This window comes from Mobula hypostoma, chromosome 6 (genome assembly GCF_963921235.1).
Source record: "Mobula hypostoma chromosome 6, sMobHyp1.1, whole genome shotgun sequence".
NCBI classification, from domain to species: domain Eukaryota; kingdom Metazoa; phylum Chordata; class Chondrichthyes; order Myliobatiformes; family Myliobatidae; genus Mobula; species Mobula hypostoma.
In genome coordinates, this window is record NC_086102.1 from 22400093 (window position 1) to 22416462 (window position 16370).

The window sequence follows — 16370 nt, forward strand, 5'->3', positions numbered from 1 at the left end:
AATGCTGAAGGAGGTGAAAAAGAACCAAGGATAGCAGCAGAAGACCTGCAGAAATCTCTAGAACTTGCTAAGAACTCTGTTCATGTGTCCACTATATAAAAAAACACTAAACAAGAATAGTGATCATGGAAGGACACCATGGAGGAAACATCTGCTCTCCTCAATAAAAAATGTTGCTGCAAAGGACCAACTGGAAGTTCTACAACACTTCTGGGACAACGTTCTGTGGACAGATGAGACAGAAGTTGAACTTTATGGCAGAAATGCACGTTGCTATGTTTGGAGGAAAAAGGGCACTGCAGACCAACACCAAAACCTCGTCCCAACTATGAAGCATGGTGGAAAGAGCATCATGGCTTCGGGCTGCTTTACTGCCTCAAGGCCTAGGCAGCTTGTAATTGTTGAGGAAACAATAAATTCAAAATTTTATCAAGACATTTTACAGGAGAACATCAGGGTAGCAGTCCATCACCTGAAACTTCATAGAAGTAGGTTAATGCAACAAGACTGACCTGAAAGACAAGAGTAAATCAACAACAGAATGGTTTAAAAAAAAAATAAAATTCTTGTTTTGAAATAGTCTTAATCCTATAGAAATGTTGTGGAAGGACCTGGAGCAAGCAGTTTATGCAAAGAATCCCACCAACATCCCAGAGCTGAAGCAATTTTGTAAGGAGGAATGGCCTAAAGTTCCTCCAAGCCGACGTGCAGGACTGATCAACAGTTACTGGAAATACTTGGTTGAAGTTGTCACTGTACAAAGGGGAGGGGGAGGTCACACCAGATACTGAAAGCAAAGGTTCACATACTTTTTCCAACAAATACAAGTAATATTGGATCATTTTTCTCAATAAATGAACAAATATAATATTTTTATATTATTTATTTAATTGGGTCCCTCTTTATCTACTTTTAGGACTTAAGTGAAGATCTGATCACATTTTAGGTCATACTTATACAGAAATAGAGAAAATTCTACAGGGTCCACAAATTTTCCAGCACCACTGTATGAACATATCAAATTTCCTATCAGGATTAAATCATACAGTAATGCTCAAGATATTGATTAAAATATTAAAAACTCTCAACAACTGAATGGGTCATTAGCACAACCATGTAACTCCAAAATAAAATATTGGAGGGTGTGGTGTGGTTGAGGTGGGAAGAAGCAGAAACTAATGTAGGTAGTCTATTGATAAGCAAATTCTCTGAAACACAGTCACGATGACTTACACGCTATGCATGCACTGCAAATATACTCACTTAAGTATAATTAATTGGCAATTTACAGAACTCCACAAGTTAGAAAATTATGGTTCTCACCTCAGGCAGTCCAATACCAAGGAGGGCACAGGCATGACCATAGATTACTATTACATAGTCAACAGTGGACAAAGATACTTCCTAATAAAGACAAAACAATTACCTGAATTAAGATCTACGATTTGGGCCTTTAATTAAAGTTATTACATTATATGAATCATTATATTGGTTTCAGTAAAGTTAGTCCTCAAACTAGAGTATTTATAAATAGTTAAACTCAAGAGATTCTGCAGATGCTAGAAATCCAGAGCTACATACACAAAATGCTGGAGGAACTCAGCACAGCCCCAAACAATCCTTCCAGGTGAGGCAACACTTCACTTGTAAATCTTTTGGGATCATCTGCTGTATCAGTGCTCCTGACGCAGCTTCTTTTACATTGGTGACACCCAATATAGACTGGGGGCCGGCTTTGTTAAGCACGTTTGCCCCATCCGCAAAAAAATAGATTTCACGGTGGCCAGTCATTGTACTTCCAATCCCCTTTCCCATTCTAATATGCCTGTCCTTGGCCTCCTCTACTGCCACAATTAGGCCACTCTCAGATTGGAGGAGCAACACCTCAGACTCCACCTGGGTAGGCTCCAACCTGATAGCATGCACATCGTTTTCTCTAAGTTAGTTATTTTCCCCACCCGCCTTCCCTCTTCTTCCGACTAGTGGTGTCCCAGAAGGATCGGTTCTGGGACCTCTACTTTTCGTGATTTTTATTAATGACCTGGATGTGGGGGCAGAAGGGTGGGTTGGCAAGTTTGCAGACGACACAAAGGTTGGTGGTGTTGTAGATAGTGTAGAGGATTGTCAAAGATTGCAGAGAGACATTGATAGGATGCAGAAGTGGGCTGAGAAGTGGCAGATGGAGTTCAACCCAGAGAAGTGTGAGGTGGTACACTTTGGAAGGACAAACTCCAAGGCAGAGTACAAAGTAAATGGCAGGATACTTGGTAGTGTGGAGGAGCAGAGGGAGCTGGGGGTACATATCCACAGATCCCTGAAAGTTGCCTCACAGGTAGATAGGGTAGTTAAGAAAGCTTATGGGTGTTAGCTTTCATAAGTCGAGGGATAGAGTTTAAGAGTCGCGATGCAATGATGCAGCTCTATAAAACTCCGGTTAGGCCACACTTGGAGTACTGTGTCCAGTTCTGGTCGCCTCACTATAGAAAGGATGTGGAAGCATTGGAAAGGGTACAGAGGAGATTTACCAGGATGCTGCCTGGTTTAGAGAGTATGCATTATGATCAGAGATTAAGGGAGCTAGGGCTTTACTCTTTGGAGAGAAGGAGGATGAGAGGAGACATGATAGAGGTATACAAGATAATAAGAGGAATAGATAGAGTGGATAGCCAGCGCCTCTTCCCCAGGGCACCACTGCTCAATACAAGAGGACATGGCTTTAAGGTAAGGGGTGGGAAGTTCAAGGGGGATATTAGAGGAAGGTTTTTTACTCAGAGTGGTTGGTGCGTGGAATGCACTGCCTGAGTCAGTGGTGGAGGCAGATACACTCGTGAAGTTTAAGAGACTACTGGATAGGTATATGAAGGAATTTAAGGTGGGGGGTTATATGGGAGGCAGGGTTTGGGGGTCAGCACAACATTGTGGGCCGAAGGGCCTGTAATGTGCTGTACTATTCCATGTTCTATGTTCCATTCCCCACACTGGGTCCCCTCTCACCTCTCCTCTCTTCTCACCTGCCTATCACCTTCCCAGGGTGGCCCCTCCTCCTTCCTTTTCTCACATGGTCCACTTTTCTCTGCTGTCAGATTCCTTCTTCTCCAGCCCTATCACACCCCTGCTTCTTTCTTCCTCCCCCACTCACCTGGATTCATACATCACCTAGCTTGTAAATCTTCCCCTCCCTCCACCTTCTTATTCTGGTTTCCTACCCTGATGACGGGTCTCAGCCTGAATCTCAACTGCTTATTCATTATCATAGATGCTGTCTAACCTGCCGGGTTCCTGTAGCATTTTGAGCTTTGCTATAAATAGTCAAAGATTTAGGTAGGCCAGAACAGTTCCAAAGACTACTCTTACTCCCTTAAGTAATCAGAGTACATTTAGCATCAAAAATTCAATCAACACTGAAGGCTCTGTTCCTTTACAATGTACTGTAATGTCAAATAAGCAATATAGTGTCAGAAATCCATTTCATATTTTGTACCAAAGGGCACGTCTTTCTCAATCTTCCCCATCTTCTGTGGTTTGATTGGGGCATGACTGCGCAAGTGTGTGGACATCAGCCATTGAGAACAGCGAGAAGAGTTTGAAAGGAGACAGCTTCATAGAGCGGGTGACAGAGTAGGAAGGCTTTGGCTCAATGGGGCTTAGGCGTTAACGGGTCAAGGCGAGGTAAGATACCCGTGTAGATTACAGACAGGAAGAACGTGTGTGAGGCCGGTGTTCTGTTCTTTGTGTTAGATGTGGGAAGTCCGGAAGACTCCCAGCCTCCTGGATGGCTACATCTGCACCAGGTGTGTCGAGCTGCAGCTCCTTAGGGACCGGGTTACGGAACTGGAGATGCAGCTCAATGACCTTCGCCTGGTCAAGGAGAGTGAGGAGGTGATAGAGGGGAGCTATAGACAGGTAGTCACGCCGTAAGTGGGTAACAGTCAGGAGTCAGAGGCTAGAGAGCATATCTGTGGCTGTACCCCTTGACAATAAGTACTCCTGCTTGAGTACTGTTGGGGAGGACCACCTACCTGGGGAAAGCAACAGTGGCCGCACTTCTGGCACAGAGTCTGGCCCTGTGGCTCAGAAGAGTAGGGAAAGGAAGAGGATGGCAGCAGTAATAGGGGGCTCTATAGTTAGGGGGTCAGACAGGCGGTTCTGTGGATGCAGGAAAGAAACACAGATGGTAGTTCAGGGTCCGGGATGTTTCTGATCGCATCCACGGTATCCTGAAGTGGGAAGGAGAACAGCCAGAGGTCATGGTACATATTGGTACCAACGACATAGGTAGAAAAAGGGAGGAGGTCCTGAAAGCAGACTACAGGGAGTTAGGAAGGAAGCTGAGAAGCAGGACCGCAAAGGTAGAAATCTCGGGATTACTGCCTGTGCCACGCGACAGTGAGTATAGGAATAGAGTGAGGTGGAGGATAAATGTGTGGCTGAGGGATTGGAGCAGGGAGCAGGGATTCAGATTTCTGAATCATTGGGACCTCTTTTGGGGCAGGTGTGACCTGTAAAAAGGACAGGCTGCACTTGAATCCCAGGGGGACCAATATCCTGGCAGGGAGGTTTGCTAAGGCTACTGAGGAGAGTTTAAACTAGGATTGCTGGGGGGTGAGAACCAAACTGAAGAGATGGAGGAAAAGGTGGTTGGCTCACAAATAGAGAAAGCTTAGAGACAGGGCGAGAGGGAGGATAGGCAGGTGATAGAGAAGGGACGCACTCAGATCTATGGTTTGAGATATGTCTATTTTAATGCAAGGAGTATGAACAAAGAGGGTGAGCTTAGAGCATGGATCAGTACTTGGAATATTGAGAAACCATTCCTGCCCTGGTGCCAGCCAAGTCTCTGTAATAGCCACTACATCATAATTCCATGTATGTATCCAAGCTCTCAGTTCATCACTTTTGTTCTTGACACTTCTTGCATTAAAGTACATGCACTTTAGCCCTTCTACCTTACTACCTTTACACCCCTTATTCTGCTTCTCTTTCCTCAAAGCCTCTTTATACGTTAGATCTGGCTTTACTCCATGCACTATACCTGCAGTTCTCACATGACCTTTATCCTCCTCCACCTCACTATCTGCTCTAACACTCTGGTTCCCCTCCCCCTGCAAATCTAGTTTAAACCCCCCAGAGCAGCACTAGCAAACCTTCCCGTCAGAACAGGTCCCACCTTCGCTGGAACAAGGCCCAATTGTCCAGAAACATGAAGCCCTCCCTCCTGCACCAACTCCTTAGCCACGTATTTAGCTGCATTATCTTCCCACTTCTAGCCTCACTAGCACGTAGCACGGGTAGCAATCCTGAGATTGCAACCTTGGAGGTCCTGTCCTTCAACTTTGCACCCCTGAACTCTCTTTGCAGGACCTCCTCCTCCTTCCTATGCATGTCATTGGCCCCTACACGGAACACGACATCTGGCTGTTCACCCTCCTTCCTGAGAATACCGAGAACTCGTTCCAAGATATCGCGAACCCTGGCACCAGGGAGGCAACAGACCATCTGGGATTCTCGATCTCTCCCAACAGAACCTCTTATCTGTCCCCCTAACTATCGAATCGCCTATCACTACTGCTGTCCTCTTTTCCCTCCTTCCCTTCTGAGCTGAGGGTCTAGAAGATTATAAGGCTAGCAGGAAGGAGCTTAAGAAAGAAATTAGGAGAGACAGAAGGGGCCATGAGAAGGCCTTGGTGGACAGGATTAAGAAAAACCCCAAGGCATTCTACAAGTATGTGAAGAGCAAGAGGATAAGACGTGAGAGAATAGGACCAATCAAGTATGACAATGGAAAAGTGTATATGGAACTGGAGGAGATAGCAGAGGCACGTAATGAGTACTTTGCTTCAGTATTCACTATGGAAAAGGATCTTGGTGATTGTAGGGATGACTTACAGCAGACTGAAAAGCTTGAGCATGTAGATATTAAGAAAGAGGATGTGCTGGAGCTTTCGGAAAGCATCAAGTTGGATAAGTTACTGGGACTGGATGAGATGTACCCCAGGCTACCGTGGGAGGTGAGGGAGGAGATTGCTGATCCTCTGGCGATGATCTTTGCATCATCAATTGTGACGGGAGAGGTTCCAGCAGATTGGAGGGTTGCGGATGTTGTTCCATTACTCAAGAAAGGGAGTAGAGATAGCCCAGGAAATTATAGACCCGTGAGTCTTACTTCAGTGGTTGGTAAGTTGATGGAGAAGATCCTGAGAGGTAGGACTTATGAATATTTGGAGAAGCATAACATGATTAGGAATAGTCAGCATGGCTTTGTCAAAGGCAGGTCGTGCCTTACGAGCCTGACCGAATTTTTTTGAGAATGTGACTAAACACATTGATGAAGGTAGAGCAGTAGATGTAGTGAATATGGATTTCAGCAAGACATTTGATAAGGTACCCCATGCAAGGCTTAATGAGAAAGTAAGGAGGCATGGGATCCAAGGGGACATTGCTTTGTGGATCTAGAACTGGCTTGCCCACAGAAGGGAAAGAGTGGTTGTAGATGGGTCATATTCTGCATGGAGGTCAGTGACCAGCAGTGTACCTCAGGGATCGGTTCTGGGATCCTGCTCTTTGTGATTTTTTATAAATGACATGGATGAGGAAGTGGAGGGATCGGTTAGTAAATTTGCTGATAACAGAATGGTTGGGGGCGTTGTGGATAGTATGGAAGGCTGTCAGAGGTTACAGCGGGACATTGATAGGATGCAAAACTAGGCTGAGAAGTGGCAGATGGAGTTCAACCCAGATAAGTGTGAGGTGGTTCATTTTGGTAGGTCAAATATGATGGCAGAATATAATATTAATGGTCAGACTCTTGGCAGCGTGGAGGATCAGAGGGATCTTGGGGTCCGAGTCCACTGAACATTCAAAGTTGCTGTGCAGTTTGACTCTGTGGTTAAGAAAGCATATGGTGCATTGGCCTTCATCAATCGTGGGATTGAGTTTAGGAGCCGAGGGGTAATGTTGCAGCTGTATAGGACCCTGGTCAGACCCCACTTGGAGTACTGTAGTCAGTTCCGGTCGCCTCACTATAGGAAGGACGTGGAAACCATAGAAAGGGTGCAGAGGAGATTTACAAGGATGTTGCCTGGATTGGAGAGCATGTCTTATGAGAATAGGTTGAGTGAACTCGGCCTTTTTTCCTTGGAGCGACGGAGGATGAGAGATGACCTGACAGTGGTGCATAAGATGATGAGAGGCATTGATCATGTGGATAGTCAGAGGCTTTTTCGCAGGGCTGGAATGCCTAGCACAAGAGGCCACAGTTTTAAGGTGCTTGGAAGTAAGTACAGAGATGTCAGGGGTAAGCTGTTGTTGTCTTTTTTTTTATTAAAGTAGAGAGTGGTGAGTGCGTGGAATGGGCTGCTGGCAATGGTGGTGGAGGTGGATATGATAGGGTCTTTTAAGATACTTCTGGACAGGTACATGGAGCTCAGAAAAATAGAGGGCTATGGGTAAACATAGGTAATTTCTAAGGCAAGGACATGTTTGGCACAGCTTTGTGAGCCAAAGAGCCGATATTGTGCTGTAGGTTTTCTATGTTTTTATATTCCTACCAAAACATAATATCTTCTAAATATATAGAAATGAAATGCAAAACAAAACCCCGATTCTTCTGCAAAAGTTTCTGAAGATAATTCCCAAAAAAAAAAATTAACACAGACCAACCTCAAGTTTTTCTGGATCCAATAACTTCAGAACCTGCAAGAAGGCATGTTCTGCATTGCGGGCACGCTGGTCTGATAAGGCTACATGTCCAGCCTGAATCAGAGACTTCAATTTATCCATTAAAGTATCTGTACTGTCTAAAGGCATCATCACCTAACAAGAACAATTTCAGGTTAGTGTCTTTAGTGGCACCTTTAGCATCTTTCAAACTGTGCCTTGTTTACCATAGTCAATATGTACTACACAATCACAGGGTTAAATGTACAAGGTACAATAACAACAGAAACTGGTCCAGGAAAAAAGAACTGCAGAGTTGATAACATGGTGGATGACATACTGGTCCTCCCACGATAACAAAACCTAACACTTCATACAGAAGAGTGAATGTTTGGGAGACCAGTGGCATGGGGGATGAATTTGCCAGCTAGGTTTGAATGAAGTACAGTGGATTCCAGTTGATTGAGACACATTGGGATGAGTACATTTTGGCAACTGATTTTGTTCATTTACAGTCAGTTAAAAGAACATGGCAGCATAGACTGGATTAATTCCTCCATTGATAGCTATTAAGAACTAATACACAGTTTTATAGTACTGTAATAGTATTGAAAGTGTTGTAATTGTTCTGTGTTTTATTTAGATACATAATTTGTTACTCAGTTTGTCTTTTTTTGATGGCTGTGGCTCAAAAGAGGGGAGCCATGGAGTCATAAGTAGCTAGCCATCTGGATACAATCTGGGGTCTGATCAGCCCTGGCTGGGTCACCTGGAGGAGGTTGTATGATGTTGAAAGACCCGAAACACCCGATGATTCCAGGAACATCACTGAAGATGTGTCCGGAAGCATCAGTAGATGTATGTACACAGCAATGGAATCTACTGTATTTCTGAGTGCCATTTCTCCACAATATTCAGGGGCTGAGCCGAGGTGAGCAAAGCAGGGAGCACTGAACAGTGGCACTTGGTCAATGAGTCTGGCTGGTAGCCGCTTTTCATGTGCCTGGTCACTCGCGCATCGCAGCTGTTTCTGTGGTACTCTCTGCAATACTATTGTCCTTCATCTCCCACTTACTAATAGTTCAGGATAGAACAGTTCTCAGGAAAGGAACACTGTGGTAACTCATGGACTACTTGTACTGTGATATAAATATCAGAGCTATGAAGCACGTCTACTGAAAACGAATTAGCCCATATTACACCTATTAACAGTGCCAGAATATCTGGAGAACTCATTTTAGATTAAAATCAAAAGTACTTCAGATGCTGGAAATCTAAAATTGAAGCAAAAACTTAGCTACTATTACTGTCTTCTATTTCGAGCGCTATATTTTTATAAACACAAGAGATTCTGCAGATACTGGAAATCCAGAGCAACACACAAAAAATGCTGGAGGGAAGAGTCCTGATGAAGGGTCTTGGCCTAAAATATGGACTGTTTATTCATTTCCATAGATGCTGCATGACCTGCTGAGTTCCTTCAGAATTTTGTGTGTGTTGCTTTATCTTTATAACTCATTTTAGGTGCTGTGATTTGATTCTCAGCCTGAACCCATTAACACATAGCCATGCTATAATTACATGTCATACTATTCACTATTACCTTTTTTGGCCATGGTGAAATGCGACTCTTTAAACCATGTTTTTCCTGGTTCCTTTTGGACTCATTCTTATGATCTTCACTTAATGGCTGAGTGGCTAATTGTGGCTGCGCTCTGGATAAAGTAGTTCACATGAATATATAAGAATAAAAAAATATAAAATCAAGAATTTTTTGTGCTTCAGTTAAGTGGTGTCTGATTAGCAAATGGTTCAATAGTCACGAAATGTAATTTTAAAATGAGTAGAGGCAGAAAGATATGAGGAAAGACTTTTCCATTTTGGGTGGTTACAATCTGGGACAGACTGTTCAGAGGATTGGTACAATGTCGGTTTATGGCTTTTGAAAGATGAATAGATAATCAGTTGAGGGAAAATAACTTGCAGGGTTAGAGGGAATCAATAACAACATTTTCAAGTATTTGCACTGTAAAACACAAACTTCATACAATCTCTGTAGTCAAGGAACTGGCAAACAACCTTGTGCAAGAAAATCCGCTCTGAAGGTTCAATAATATGAGCAATTACATACTGGGATAGTATTTAAGAGAACTAGAATCAGAATTTAAGACAAAAATCAAGCACAACTACGAGAGATAATTGCATGTAATTCAAAATGAATCTGTAAAACCTTTAAAATCCAGATTGGCTGAAAGAAAGATGGTCTTCTATATCACATTATGTTATCCGACTTACCTTTCAGTGCTTAATTCTTTCTTTAATGCATCAGTCTTTGCTTTTTCAAGATCTGAAGGAAAAGAAATTTGCAAAAAAATGAATAGTGCTAGAACCTCTCCAGAAAGAAAATTAAGATTTACTTCAAAGTAAATGGTGCACTTATTAAGAAAACAAAAAAACTCAGCAACAGCCTTATCAGAATAAATTTGGAATTTTTGTCAAGTGAGGGGATGCATTTAACAATAGAAGTATGGTTACTTTCATCCTGCAGTCTTTTAAGGAATTTTGATTTCTGCTGAACTAAGTCTCGAATTCCATCTGAATCCTGTTTGCATAATTCTTGAGCCTTGTCATTTGCTTCAATAGCACGTTTGTGTTCTCCCATCGAAAACAAGGCATCACAAAAGCGATAATGACCCTGCCAAATTAAAATCAAGATTCAAATTGTGAAATTGGACCTAGAATCCTCTTGCAATGAATAAAAAAAAGACATATGAAAAGTAGACATTATTCAGTTGCTAATTAGAATATGCAAGCACATTAATGTCGTTTCTTCAAAGTAATGAACAAGCACTATGCGTTGTGTGCTGTGGGTGTCTGTATGCACTGTGTTTTGCACCTCAGTGCCAGAGGAATGCTTTCTCGTTTAGCTGTATACCTTTGTGTGGTTGAATGACAATTAAACTTGAACTGAAACTTGGTGATTGTTAGCAAAATAAAGCTAAAGTGTGGTCTTCCAATTTATTTATAAACATATTTTGTTCTGTTAACCCATTCCCATGCTGGGGAAGTCCAAGAGACTGTTCATGGCCAAACAAAAAGAAATTAAGTTTAGGAGAATGAGACACAATGTCATTTAAGACAATTAGCAAAAGGGGTATAATGATTACTGAAACACATGTTGTATTTCTAGAAGTAAAAATGAAAATACCTCCAGCAATGGCCAGCAAGTTAATGCTGAATAATCTCATTGCTTGCCCCAGTTCACACATCAGTAAATCTCCACACTGAACAGTGCTAGAATTATACCAGGTCCTGAGCTCCCAGGTTACCGACACAGCAGCAAGTAACAGAGGGGATACCACGTTCACACCTGGTATAATAGCTCACTAAAGTGATGAGTACATGGCTTGTGGGAGCTTTCTATGAAATAATGCTGTAATGATATTTTTTGATGTTGAGCGTATTAGTATTTATTTACAGAGAATGCATCTTGGACAAAGTACCAGTGTATGCAAGCACAGCAAGGTCGTGACAGCCTGGCAAGCTTCACATAGTTAATGTCGAACTAATAATTTTATTTGTTTGTTGAAACAACTTAGAGTGGTCTTTAATAAAAAGGCATTATGCAAAACTGGGTTAAAAACATGAATTCTCAGAATTATAAACATTATTAAGATTATTTTTGACATAACTATGAAATTCAACATAATTATCCTGCTAGTCATTAGATATTACAACTGAAGCAAGTCTAAGTGAATGTCTCTAGTTATCACTCAATTACATATTACATTTATAGTGATCTGCAGGTTGGATACATATATTATAAACATCTGAATTAGTTCACTGTATGTACTGCACACTGGTTTCAGTGACATTGAACCTTACTTACACTTTCACATAAACTGATTTTCAATGTATTGTCACAAGTATTTTGAGAAGGGGATGAAATTGGGTAAAATGATAAAAACCTGGTGAGAAAGAGATAGAGGAATGAAGCACAAATACACACCTTGGTCCAAACAGGGTTCAAGATTATGGCTCTTTTTCCATCACCAAGTGCTTTTCTAAAAAGGAAAATACAAGTGCTTTGAACAACCTATCAACTGAAACAAGTTAGTTACAATAAAAGTGCAATCATTTCAAATACGTTTTCAGAGACTGGATACTGCTGGCCCCCACTGCCTGTGAAATGCATCCTCAGCAAGGTCAATACTAGCTGGCAGATGATGTAGTGACATCGGCACTGGACTTCCAGGCAAGTGGTCTGGGGTTCAAATCCGTTTGGCTCCTTGCACGCTTTCCACTTGTGCTGGGTTGAGCATCAAGCTAGCAAACTTGGCCTCGTTATACACTCAGTGGCTACATTATTAGGTACAGGAGTTGAACCTGGTGTGGTCTTCTGCTGCTGTAGCCCAGCCACTTCAAGGTTCGATGTGTGGTGCGTTCGGAAATGCTCACCACACATCATTGTTGTAACGCATGGTTATTTGAGTTACTGTCGCCTTTCTATTAGCCTGAATTAGTTTGGCTATTCTCCTCCAACCAATTTTTGCCCACAGAACTGCTGGTCAATGGGTGTTTTTTTTTGCTTTTTGCACCATTCTCTTTGCACTCTTAGAGACTGTTGTGCATCAAAATCCCAGGAGATCAGCAGTTTCTGAAATACTCAAACCACCCTGGCTGGCACCAACAATCATTCCACGGTCAAAGTCACTTATATCACATTTCTTCCTCATTCTGATGTTTGGTCTGGACAATAACTGAACCTCTTAACCACGTCTGCATGCTTTTATGCATTGTGCTGCTGCCACATGATTGCTGATTAGATATTTACAATAACAAGCAGATGTACAGGTGTAGCTAATAAAGCAGCCACTGAATGTAGGTCATTCTTCTTCAATTCCTCCTGGTAGAGCAGCCTCTTATATAATATAGTTATTCTATACTGCAAGCCAAACACTTCTCCCAAGTTCAGATTCTAAAATTTTAACTAAGAAGTCCTCATAAAGCTTTACAGAATTTTAGAAAGGCTTTTGTTTGTACTCTGACCTCTTCTTTATTTTAAGAGCTCCATGTTGAATTTGCTGTTATTTCTAACTGCTTGCTATACTTGCTGATTTTCAGTATCTCATGAATCAACATGCAAGATAACTCTAATCATCATTTTAGGTAGTTTTTCATGGCATTTCCTATTCTTCTTTGTAAATTGCGTAACTTCACATTTTTCCCCACAGTGAAGTCTAATTGTCACTTTCTTGAGAATTCACTGAATCTGCCTTTATCATTTTGCACGTTTTTCTCTGCAGTTCACTTTCCTCATCAACTTTGTCAACTGCAAACTTTTGCAGTAAACTTGCAAGTAAAAGGATTAAAAAACACGAAATGGAGAATTTTTCATTGCCTCCCAAACAACTTACTTAAAAGAGAGAAAGGCGATTTCTAAACTTGAAAACTTCTCAAGATATTTTACTCTGAATTTCTAATACATTTTTAAATCCTGGATACATTCAGTAAAGATGCAAAAGCAAAAATGGAACTTCTGTTTCTTGAACCCAATATAAAATAGCACTATATTTCTACATATAATAAACAAAAGACATATTTTTCTTACACTTACTTATATTTTTCAATACGGAAAAAGCAGAGAGCTCTGTTTCCATACAGAAATTCATTGTCAGGACTGAAAGATATTGAAAATGAATGTAATTATTAATCCATAACTTAGTCAGTTGGACATGATAGAAATAAGCCCTTCAGCAAGCCTTATCCATGCTAAGATTGCTTTTTGTACTATATTATATTAGTTTTAAAGTATAAGCAAGGTAAATTTACAATGTGAGATTGTCAATCATGTGGAATTACACAGAGAACTGTTTCCTAAACAGCAATGGTTTTCATAACACAGCACACACGTAAATCCTAGAAATGGCCCTGATGGACTTATCCAAAGTGGCTTAAAATTTGGTAGTGAGATTGTTGATGCATCAGTTTTAATTTTCAAAATTCACCAGCTTCAGAAATACTCCTATAGATTGGTAAATAATTACTGTAAGCCCTTCTGTTAAAGATAGAAAGTTGGAATTATCTTAAAATTGTCATAGGAAGATGTCAGATTTTGGGGAATTTATTTAAAACTGAAGAAATTTAAGGCTATCTAGCAAAGTCAAAAATGTTTTTGTGAGAAGCAAATTCAAATTTGCTTTTCACAAAAACAGGTCGGTGGGACTAGGTGAGAGTAAGAGTTCGGCATGGACTAGAAGGGCCGAGATGGCCTGTTTCCGTGCTGTAATTGTTATATGGTTATAAACTATATGAACAATTGTTTTGAAAAATAAATGTGAAAAATGTGCTGCAAATAAAGGGAAATTCATGTAGGGTTTTTGATAAGGAACTGCAGTAAAAGTTATTAGACAAAATTTTTTTTAAGTAATGATGGCGCGAAACGGCAACTCCTTTGCTTGCACCTTCAGAAACAGCTCAATTTCTACCTTTGATATCTCTTAGTCTTCCTTTTCTTTTGAAGACCCTGATCTGGAGTTACACTCTGACTTTGGTTCTTTGCAGGAATGGGACCCACTCTCAGGGCCTCACGACTAGCTACTTTTTAATATCCCAAGGACACAGCCTGGAAGACTAGCGTGCCTTCAGGATGCTGGATTTTCATGGCTATGGAGACATGCTGATTCTAAGCCGGTGGCCCTTCCTGAAGAGTCACAGGAGAACACAGAACATCAGGAACAGCAGGTTTGCTGCCATTGGTTGCATGTCCAGAGAGCTGGGCCTGTCTGGGCACAAAGCTTGGAAAAGATTACCAGTCTGATCTTCCAAAGGACCAATTTTATTCCTTGCTGTCCTTTTGCTCTTAATATATCTGCAGAAGTCCTTAGGATTCTTCTTCACCTTGTCTGCTCAAGCAACCTCATGTCTTCTTTTATCCCTCATGAATTCCTTTTTAAGTGTTCTCTTGTATTTCTTACAGTCCTCAAATAGCTCATTTATACCTGCTACGCACCTCCTTTTTAAACCAGGGCGTCAATATCTGTTGAAAACCAAGATTTCACAAACCCACTATACTTCTATTCCGACAGAAACATACTGTACTCTCCAAATTTTCACTTTTGAAGGCCTCTCACTTATCAAGCACACCTTTGCCTATCCCAATCCACACATGCCAGAGCCTTTCTGATACTACCTAAATTGGGCTTTCTCCAATTCAGAATCTCCACTCAAGGACCAGACCTTTCCTTTCCCATAATTATCTTGAAACTAACAGCACCATCATCACTCAATGCAAAGTGTTCCCCTACACAAACTTCTGTCACCTGCCCTGTCTCTTTCCCAAAAGGAAATGTAATATCACACTCTCTCTAGTTTGGACTTCTACGTACTGTTAAAGTTTACGGAAACTTTCTTGGACACATCTGCCAAACTCTTTCCCATCCAGCCTTTTACTGTATGGGAGTCCCTGTCAATATGCAGAAAGTTAAAATCACCTATTATCACAACCTTATGGCTCCTGAAATAGTTTGCGATCTCTCTACAAATTTGCTCCTCTAAATCCCATGGACTGTTCTAGTAGTTACCACCTGTTATGCCACTGGCATTTAGGGCAGGAATGAAGATCCTCCATCTCAGTCTGTCCTGGGCCATCTTCTCTATTATGCCCCAGGTGTGGTTCAGGGTCCTCATTTCTGCCTCTATGGTAAGTTGCCGAGTTGTCTTTAGTCTCCTGCTTTTCCTCTGCCCTTCAGGGGTCCAGTGAAGTGCTGCCTTGATGATGGAGTTGGCCTCTTGTCTCATCTTGATTTTAGTGGTGTTTTTTTGACCAGTCAGGGTTGTTAGCCCTGAGCTGAACCGCAAACCTGAAGGACTGGTGGACCATTCTTAGTCTGGCTCTATCTTTTTGACTTGTTTGGCATGGGTGACCCTACCGAGAGTCAAGGCACAAGGTTCTAACTCCAGCCAACATGCAAGCCTCCAAACCTTACAATGAGGTTGTGGTCTTTTTGGAAGCATGGGCTGTTGAGTGGTTTACAATATAATCCCATAAGAGGTCATACCTTTCCTCCTCAGTTCTACACATAAACCCTCACTAGATGCAAATTGTTCCTTCTGTGCACTTTCCCTGGAAGAGAGCCCAATGATCTAAAAAATCTGAAGCCTTCCCTCCTGCTTCAACTCCTTATCCACATGATAAACAGTATGATCTTCCTATTTCTGGCCCTACCAGCATGTGGCAAGCGTAGCAATCCTGGACTCGATCTGAGATGTCCCTGACCCTGGCACACAGGAGGCAACAAACCAGCTGGGAATCTCATTCTCATCCACATAACCTCCTTTCTCTTCTCATAACCTATGACTAGATCCTGCATTGAAGAATAGTCAAGAAGTTTCAGTCGCTTGGCATACAAGATGAGATTTCACGGTACTTGGAAGCATATGATCAAACAGGCTGAACTCACCATGGTTTCCTTAAGAGGAGACCTTGCCTGACAAATCTGTTGGAATTTTTTCAGGAAGTAACAAGTAGGATAGATGAAGGAGATTCAATGGATGTTGTTTATTTAGACTTTCAGAAGACTTGTGACAAGGTGGTGCTCGAGGCTACTAAACAAGATAGAAGCCCATAGTATTATAGGAAAGGTACTAACATGGACAGAAGATTGGCTGACTGGCAAAAAGGCAAAGAGCGAGAATAAAAGGGGTCTTTTCTG

The 16370-nt window shown here is 41.7% G+C and overlaps 1 protein-coding gene across 7 annotated transcripts in view; it reads right to left on the minus strand.

Moving 5' to 3' along the window:
• Positions 1 to 16370, minus strand: part of ttc3 (tetratricopeptide repeat domain 3) — a 138508-nt gene that overhangs the window by 79454 nt on the left and 42684 nt on the right. For all 7 annotated transcript variants that reach the window (XM_063050404.1, XM_063050403.1, XM_063050402.1 and 4 more), the window contains 7 exons: positions 13274 to 13336; positions 11666 to 11720; positions 10192 to 10351; positions 9952 to 10003; positions 9260 to 9371; positions 7660 to 7812; positions 1324 to 1404 (listed from right to left, as the gene is read on the minus strand). In XM_063050404.1, coding sequence (XP_062906474.1) covers positions 1324 to 1404; positions 7660 to 7812; positions 9260 to 9371; positions 9952 to 10003; positions 10192 to 10351; positions 11666 to 11720; positions 13274 to 13336 — 676 coding nt within the window. The remainder of the gene's footprint in view (positions 1 to 1323; positions 1405 to 7659; positions 7813 to 9259; positions 9372 to 9951; positions 10004 to 10191; positions 10352 to 11665; positions 11721 to 13273; positions 13337 to 16370) is intronic.